At 36.8% G+C, this 8,470-nt stretch overlaps 1 protein-coding gene across 1 annotated transcript; it reads right to left on the bottom strand.

Moving 5' to 3' along the window:
• Positions 1–232: 232 nt before the first annotated feature.
• Positions 233–5,801, bottom strand: LOC146641333 (uncharacterized). The gene is made up of 9 exons (XM_085398699.1): positions 5,465–5,801; positions 4,046–4,258; positions 3,580–3,715; positions 2,569–3,107; positions 1,714–2,030; positions 1,412–1,593; positions 1,132–1,304; positions 626–840; positions 233–489 (listed from the first exon to the last, which is right to left on the bottom strand). Exons 1-9 carry the CDS (start codon positions 5,767–5,769, stop codon positions 233–235), a joined length of 2,337 nt encoding a protein of 778 aa, XP_085254825.1. The 5' UTR covers positions 5,770–5,801.
• Positions 5,802–8,470: the final 2,669 nt, after the last annotated feature.

Below are 8,470 nucleotides of genomic sequence, written 5' to 3'. Positions count from 1 at the left end.
AGGTGGGTGAAATATGAAATATGGCAACATAAAGTAAATTCAGCTTGGTCTCAAGTGTGTTAATTGGTGTTTTAGGTGGAACATTTTGAACATTTGTTTGATTTCTGGGAAAGAAAATGCAATGATATTCAAAACAACCCCCCCACCCCCACCCTTAGAATTACTTAATGGTCGACACTCATTAATTTAACTGAGTGCAAAACTCAGATTAGCATACTAACCTGACCAGGAATTAAGCTATTCCAAAACCATGTGTATTACCTAATGCAAGGTCCATATTCTCCTGAAAGTCTTTGTAAGAGGTATGAAGTGGTAACTTTAAACAATTGATGCACGTGTTTGCAATGGGTAGTTTAGACATGGTTTGTGCATCAGGCTCTTGGTGAAGAAATTCAATGGACGGTTGTGGAGAGAAGCCAATTGGTGGAACAGTGTTGGCTCCAGTGGCGAAGGCAAGAATTGTCCCCAGCTTCTGTGTTCCGTCTTGATCTAAAGGAAAAGCAATACTGTCAAAAATGGCATTAAAGACAAAAAACACAGCAAGCATTTCTACTTTTAACTGATTCAATGAAAAGATGCACTGCATTATAAATTGAACACACAATGCTTAAAACGCTAAATTTACCTTCTGCATCTGTTAGGTAGTCTCTCCAGAAACTAATGACAACTGCTTCAGCATGCCTTTTATTGCTCTCAGCTGGAGAAAGGCAGATGGTAAAGAGGCTGTCAAGAAGGTCAGCTGTAAGCACTGAAGGTGACCAGCATAGAAGGGTGCGAAAACTCTCTGGGTGAGCTTGGATTTTGTCCAGCACCTCAAGTGTCCATAGTCCATCCTGAAATCTAAATGATAATCAGAATTACCTTTAAAATCACAAATCACATCAAAAATGAATGGATCCAAGAAGTATAATCTAAAACATATGAATTTATATATACAATAATTTTTACTTCAGATTATTCACATCATCAAAAGTGTATGTCCCAAATCTGCATTTTTCATGTGATGCTGTCACCTTTGGAGGCATGGTGTACCTACACATAAAGAAATGCCACACAAAATTCCCAGAATACAAGGCAATCTGCATGGGTTTGAGTTACTTATTGGACAACAATAAATACATACATACATACCTTTCAGATGGACCACGGACTCTGTGTATTACTTGGAACATGATAATGTCATGTATAAGCAGATCCTTGTCTTCCAGCCTCCGTAGCGGCCTCAGGCAGCCAGCATTGGCTAAGTATTCCTGAAGTGGCTCAGTTGCTACTATCAGATCTTCAAAGGATTTACACTCTTTAACCTTCAAATAAAAAAATAAAAAATTAATGGGCCCCAATTAATACATGGAGTAGAACGAAATGCACACAATACTAAAACATTATCCAACAACTGACAAATCAGTTTTACCCTTTTAATTTTTTCACGCAGGTCACTATCGGCAACATCTTCTAAAACTGGTTTAGCCAAATCTGGGCCATCAACAAGGCAAGAGAAGAGTGTTGGGGACAGAAAGCCTGCTGGTGGACCACCATGTACAAGGCTTACTGCAATGGCTCTGCCTGCAATGAAGTACCTGTCCTCCCTCATGGCTAGAAATAATGAAAAACATTACATGTCAATAGATGCATGAAAGCGCTTGACAAGAACTTCATAAAAATGATTTTTTTATTGCATTACTCCAGGGATATCAGCCTAAAATCAATACATACCAGCACTATCAAGCGCCAAGTTCATTTTGCCTTCTTCACCCTCAAACATTGGAGACAGGGACAAAGCTTCGATCAGAAGTCTTAGAAATTCTCTTCTTGGTCCACCCAAGTCAACAGCCTCTTCAGGTACTCCCATATCGTCAGAAAACCTGACAGAAATTGTGTGGCATGGATCATATGTTGCTCGTTTAAAACCTCTAATTGCTCCATCCAGGACTGTTGATCTATTAATGTTGAACTTGCATTTCTTCTGTTGGTTTACTTTTGCAGAAAGTTCCTCCAAAATATCTTTTGCTGATACCAAACAACTTGAAGTCCTGTAGGATTAAAAAAAAGAAAAGAAAAAAAAAAGAAAAAATATTGAAAAGAACATCAGTAAAAACATTCACATACAAGGGCTACAAGGACATACAAAGTTTTGTCAAAATCAGAATCAGCATACTTTATTAATCCCTAAAGGAAATTATCATAATCATAAGCAAAATGTACAAAGGAGTATATTGCTCAGTGGCTTTTTATATTGTTTATATGTTTTGGAGAACTAGAAAGCACTAGAGCAAAGAAAAATAGTTTCAATGCACAATAAGTAAATTTCATTTCATTGTCAGATAGGCTGTTAAAAATTCGCTGCCTATTTCAAATAAAATAAAATTTGCCAGCATTACAGCATTATCATTTGACTCTGTAGACATTATTCAAAAAACTGTTTTGTTAACAGCAAATATAAATATCATATATGCATATAAATATCTGAGGATGGATTACACTCCTTCACAACACTGGTTACAGTATTGGATTGCAACAAATATGGTGTGTTTAATTGGCTACTGTAAAACATTTGTATTTGAAACTAACCTTTCGCTCTGCAGGCTTGCTAGTATAGCCTGGTTAAGTTCCTCATCATCAGAAGACATGTCAGATAGTGGAGTCATGATTGAAAGGTAGTTATCGTAGTTTACAGATTGACTGTGTGTTGATGTACAGGGTAATGCTGAACAATGATTCTCTGGATTCCTGGTCTGGTAGGGTGAGCTTGAGGTATTTCGGCACGTCAGGACCAGAACTGGATCACTTAAAGATGCAGATGATGAGGTAGAAGGCTGACTAGTGGAAGGGTAGATTTCCAATGAAGACACTGGTAACTGGCTGAAGGAAATGTTTGTTGAAGCGCTGCTGTACTTGTGTGAGATACTACTTTCATGGGTCAAGGCAGGAGTTTCCGTTAATAATGTTCCATTACAAACTGATGAGGCAGGAGATTGCGTTGGAGCAGAGATTGGTTGGAAGGCAGCTGTTGAACTGGCAAAACTGTCTGAAGATGATGAGCGCAGCTGCCTTGATGAAACAGGGTTTTCTTCACAGTTTTCCTCACTGCTGTAGCTTGTAATATCATCCTTAGAAATAAAATAATAATTATAATAATTCACATATATTGAATTTGAACATTAAATACCATATATCCAACCTCTTCTGCTTATTCTTATCAGAGGTGGGGTGGTTGGAGCCTATCCCAGCTACCATAGGGTGAGAAATTTCAAGAGTTAATAGATCTTTCTCACAATTACTTTGACATACTAGGCAGACAAAATTGTAACACATCTCCTGAACAGCAGTAGTCTTACGTTCTATAATTCACAAACAGCCCAACAGAGCAGCTGTAAATTTAGTCAATACCAGAGCTTAGGATTAACATTTTTAAAAAGGAACATTAACTTGGTACTATTCTATCCAACTACAAAAGGTGAAAGGCAAGTTTAAAAAGAACAGAGATGAGAAAGTTCAAAGGTTGTTTATGCACCAATTTCTGGTCTTCATATTATTACTGTACAGTGCTATGTAGATTCATTTAAAAGTCAAATAATGTACCAAAATTGGTTTTGATGGTCTGATGTATAGGGCTCTCGATTTATAAATTTTATGTATGAGATTTGCATCCAGCGCCTGTCCTGCTCGCAGTTTGGGCGCAATCAGTCTGTTGCCACAAGCCATCAGAAACTCCAGGCTGGAAAACAGTTAAGTTGTAAAATGTTTAAAATCCAAAACAGCAAAAATGTTCCAATAACTTTTTTAGAGCTAATCTTGTTTTCCTCTTTGAATCAGACTTAAACCAGTAGTAACAGAAGTAAACTTTATACAAATGTCAAAAAAGTATGCCAAAAATGGAGTGTTCAAGAAAGGATAACTGATTTGGTTCTTTTAGTTTAGTTTACTGATTCATGTCTACCTGTTCTCTGACTTAAATCGTTATGTAAAGCTTTGAAATGCCTAGATATCGAAAAGACTACTGACAAAAGCTGTGTCGTATTAGGTTTCGACTGCTAGCACAACCTACCTTACATCAATAGAAAGTTTATCTCCAAAGGCGTCCCTTATTTGTTCAGAGACAGTTTTCTGGTCCCAGGATTTTTGGAATTCAAATCCATTCAATATATGCCCTTGTTCATGTAAATGTTGTTTTGTGCGATGCTTGACAACAACACTGCTTGATGGCCGTGGAAGAAGGATGACAACTTTGTTGAAAGTATCATGATAATGTGTCTTGGCCCTATAAAACAAAACAGAAACTATATTCAGATTTATGTATCCTTTGTTTTATTTACCTATACTTAGACACTATCAGTTCCTTAAGAAAGTTGCTAATGTCACTTGGTAGTGACCAGCTTACACGTTAAACTGTTGCTAAGCTTTTATAAATAAAATAAAATGTTACACAGTTTATATTAAAAAAACAGTATCGCAGCTAGCCATTTAGCCCACTTGAATATGTTTAAAGTTGCTCGTGCATGTAAGAGTTGAGTATAATAGCAAACACAAATAACAGAAACATAATTTGAAAGAAAAAAAATGCATAAAGTAATAGCATGCTTATAAATTGCCTTTGAAAAAAAATGGAAAATGTACGTAAAATAGAAAATGTTTTGGGGTTTGACCATTATAATTCACTGACGCTTGAATAAAAAAAAAATAAAAAATAATATATATATATATATATATATATATATATATATATATATATAGTACAATGAAAGAAAATCTAAGAGCTCCAGTTCAACTACAGTGCGGCCCCTTCAATCACAAAAGCTCAAAAAATAAACTGCATGAGGATTTATTTTACTGCTCTTTAAAATGAAATACGCCTACAAAGAGGCATACAAAGAAACATTTGCTATTACTTTTTACTTTGACTAAAGAACAAAAAAGACACCGATCATATTTCTTTTTTTCTTATTTCATACACTTTAGAAACTGGACTGAAGGCATGACTTGGCATCCATGTTTATCTACCTCTACAGTGGTACAGATATTGATCCACTCACAACACAGAGTTGGATTGATGTCTTCTAGCAAGATTAAAATTCTACCCCAAAAAATAAATAAATAAATAAATGAATAAATAAATACAAAACTAAACAAAAACAACAAGAAAATTAACCCAACCTTTTATTTAGCAGGAGGTGGTAGCTACATCAGTGAATAATGTAGCTACCACCTCCCACATTAATAAAGAAGATTTAATATAAATAATCTTAAAGTAAGCATCAACTTACACTCGGGTCACAAGTACAAACAGCCACTAATATTGAAATAAATGCCACGGTCTTTACTGTTTTTAATGTGGATGCTGCTGAATAAATTAGCTAGGGATAAAAAATTATAAGGGTAACAAAGTGCGTTGCTAAATCAGCAAAGCACATTTCGTATTTTGTATTTCGCAGTTGTATAGTTAAGTGGCAAACTGTTTTGTTCTTACCTTTTCCTTGATCTGCAGTTCCAGTTGCCAAAGTGTTTCTGGGTCTGATATCGCAAAGACTGCCCCACTCCAGTCGAACTCCGTGTAGCTACTTGACTCGTTGAAGATACCCGGGTGTTAGCTGGTCTAAAAAGTTCCCTCATCTCACTTTCCACCGTGCTGTGGGTAACACTGGGTGCAGTTGAGCCCGTCCGATCTCGATCAAGTGACGAGGACAACGATGTGACCGTTTCAGGAGATGATAAAATATTTCTTAACAACCCGACAGCTTGCTGAAGAACTCGAGTTTCTTCTCCCCCCTCCATGCTGTCAGACACTTGAAAGTGACCCGCGCGTGCTTCTCAGCCAATCACAGCGGTACAGACACCCAGCCTTCCGTTTCCATTAAACTCCTTCCGTTTCCACTATACTCTTTCATTCACATACATTATTCTCTTGCATACATATATTTTCTTCAGATATGTATGCATTCTCTTCTTACATACATATATTATTTGTAAGATTAAATGCATTTTGAATGCATGTAAATGAGAGCAAAATGTAGGAATGCATAAATGAAAATGCATGTATGTTAGAGTGCAAATGTGTAAATATGTAGATTAAAATACATGTATAAGAGAGCATAATATTGCAATGTGTGTGTTAAATATGTGTAAACATGAGAATAAAAATATCTAAATATAAAAATTAAAATAAAACAACATGAGAGTGAAAGTATATGTATGTGAAAGAAGAATATATGTGTGTGAGAATGAAAATATATGTATGTGAGAGTGAAAATATGTGTGAAAGAAGAATGTATGTATGTGAGAGTGAAAGAATAAATTTTGGCTTGTACGGCCCCTCATACAAACTTGTTAGAGCCGTTTATAAGAGTCTAAAGAAGACATATAAGTCTAAAATGATGGTACAGACTGCCATGGAATTCAGGCAGTTAAACTTTGAAGATAATATAGCAAGAACGGTGATATCTGAAGTGAACAAGATGAAGGAGAAGAGGATTAAGGTTTTTGTTGTTAAGGAGAATAACAACAATTCATCTGAACAATCCTCTTCAAAGACCACTAGGAACTTGTTAAGGGATTCTTTTATCAAGCACTCAGATGTAATGAAATAACACTCAGACACTTCAGCAGTTTAATGTGCATGGGTGAAACCTCAAAAGAGATTCACACACTTCCCTGTTGCAGTCTGCCTTTATTTATACAAAGCAGGAAGCATACAAAAAAGGAAATATCATGCTGATCTTGTCAAGCAAGCAGGTATGATTTCTCAAGAACTTTGTATCCTCCACAAGGTCGTTTCTTACTCTTGGGTGGCGGTTTCCTGCTGCTGACAGATAATGTGAAGGCAAACAGTTTCCGTTACAGAGTAGAGAGCCAGCAATTAAAATATGCAGCTGGTTGAGTACAGAACAGAAATGTAAACACTCTTAGCTGATTATTATATGAATAATAAAACCTTTAAAAACAAAAATCCGCTGACAGAACTGTTGTTCTTTTGGGAAATTTTTGAAAACATTGTTTCCCTACTAAATCATAGTCGAAATCAGGCTATGATTTCGACTATGATATATACAATTCACAAGATTTCAACAATTTTAAAATCCTACAGTGTTGGTTCTGTCTCGCATCAGCCCCATCCAAACAGGTCGCGGCAGATGGCTGACCCTCTCTGAGCCTGGTTCTGCTGGAGGTTTCTTCCTGTTGAAAGGGAGTTTTTCCTCCCCACTGTTGCCAAGTGCTTGCTCGTGGGGGATTGTTTGGGTTGGAGCTTTAATTTTGTAAGGTTTTTACCTTACAATTTAAAACACCTCGATTCAGAACCTCTCACTGTTGTTGAAATTGTTTGGCCCTTTCTGTGAGGGCACTGCATGTTCTCAATCTCATTGGGAAATGCTACATTTTGCACATGAATGCAGATTTATTCTAAATTGCAAAATGCATTTGCTAAAAATAAACAAACTAAACTAATGCATGGCTATGGTGTATTTTTTATGAATCTCGTACTCAGGTAATAAATACTTTTGTCTTATTACTGAGCAATAATAAAGTTTTTTAAAAAAAACCTCATGTCTTTTAATGAACCGCTTGTGTTTTAGTTTAGTTATAGTTATAGGTAGTGGCCGAAAGAGTTTTGGTCCCTCTTACTCCAATGTAAGCTTGTGGAAAAAGCCCAAGAAGTGTGTTCAAGCCTGTCTATTGAGCAGAGTTTAGATTATGAAACTCTTAAGAAAACTGTGCTGCAGGCGTATGAACTTGTCCCTGAAGCATATCGGCAGAAATTTAGGAATCTTAATAAAACTGCTAACCAGACTTTTGTTGAGTTTGCGCGAGAAAAGAATGTGTTGTTTGAGAAATGGTGTTGTTCATGTAAAGTTAAAACCGTGGAAGAGTTAAACCCTTATTTTGCTGGAGGAGTTTAAAAAGTGTTTGCCGGAACGCATCGTGACTTATTTAAACGAACAAAAGGTGTCGTCTCTCACTAACACGGCACTCCTGGCTGACGAGTTTGTTTTAACGCACAAAAGTGTGTTCTGTGCACAGAATTCGTTTCAGGAAAATTTCTCTGAACGAAAAAAGTCATCACGAGCAGTGCGTAAAAATGTATCAGCGTTCATTGCTAGATCAAACGGTCGAGAATGTTTTTATTGTCACGACTCAGGACATTTGATTGCTGCGTGTCCAGTATTAAAAAGAAAAGAAGCGAGGGGCACTAAATTCCCCGCAGGCGTGGGTTTGATTAAAACCGCTTGCTCGCCAAAGGTGCACGCGGAGGCTGAACAAAACCCGAAAACTGACATTGATCCGCAGTTGTGTCATGCGGCTTTGTTTCGTTGACGGGTGAAGAAAATGATAAAGTGCCAGTCACGATTCTTAGAGATACGGGTGCGTACCACTCATTCTTACTAGAATCTGTGCTGCCTTTGTCAGAAAAAACATCCTGTGGTTCCGACATAGTAGTGTGGGGAATAAAAATGAGTGTCACCAAAGCCCCTCTGCATAT

The sequence above is a fragment of the Rhamphochromis longiceps genome, linkage group LG23, assembly GCF_057381845.1.
Source record: "Rhamphochromis longiceps isolate RC_006_pf linkage group LG23, R_longiceps_female_GT1.1, whole genome shotgun sequence".
Taxonomy (NCBI): Eukaryota; Metazoa; Chordata; class Actinopteri; order Cichliformes; family Cichlidae; genus Rhamphochromis; species Rhamphochromis longiceps.
The sequence above is the reverse complement of the archived record's forward strand: the minus strand, read 5'-3'. Positions and strand labels throughout refer to the sequence as shown.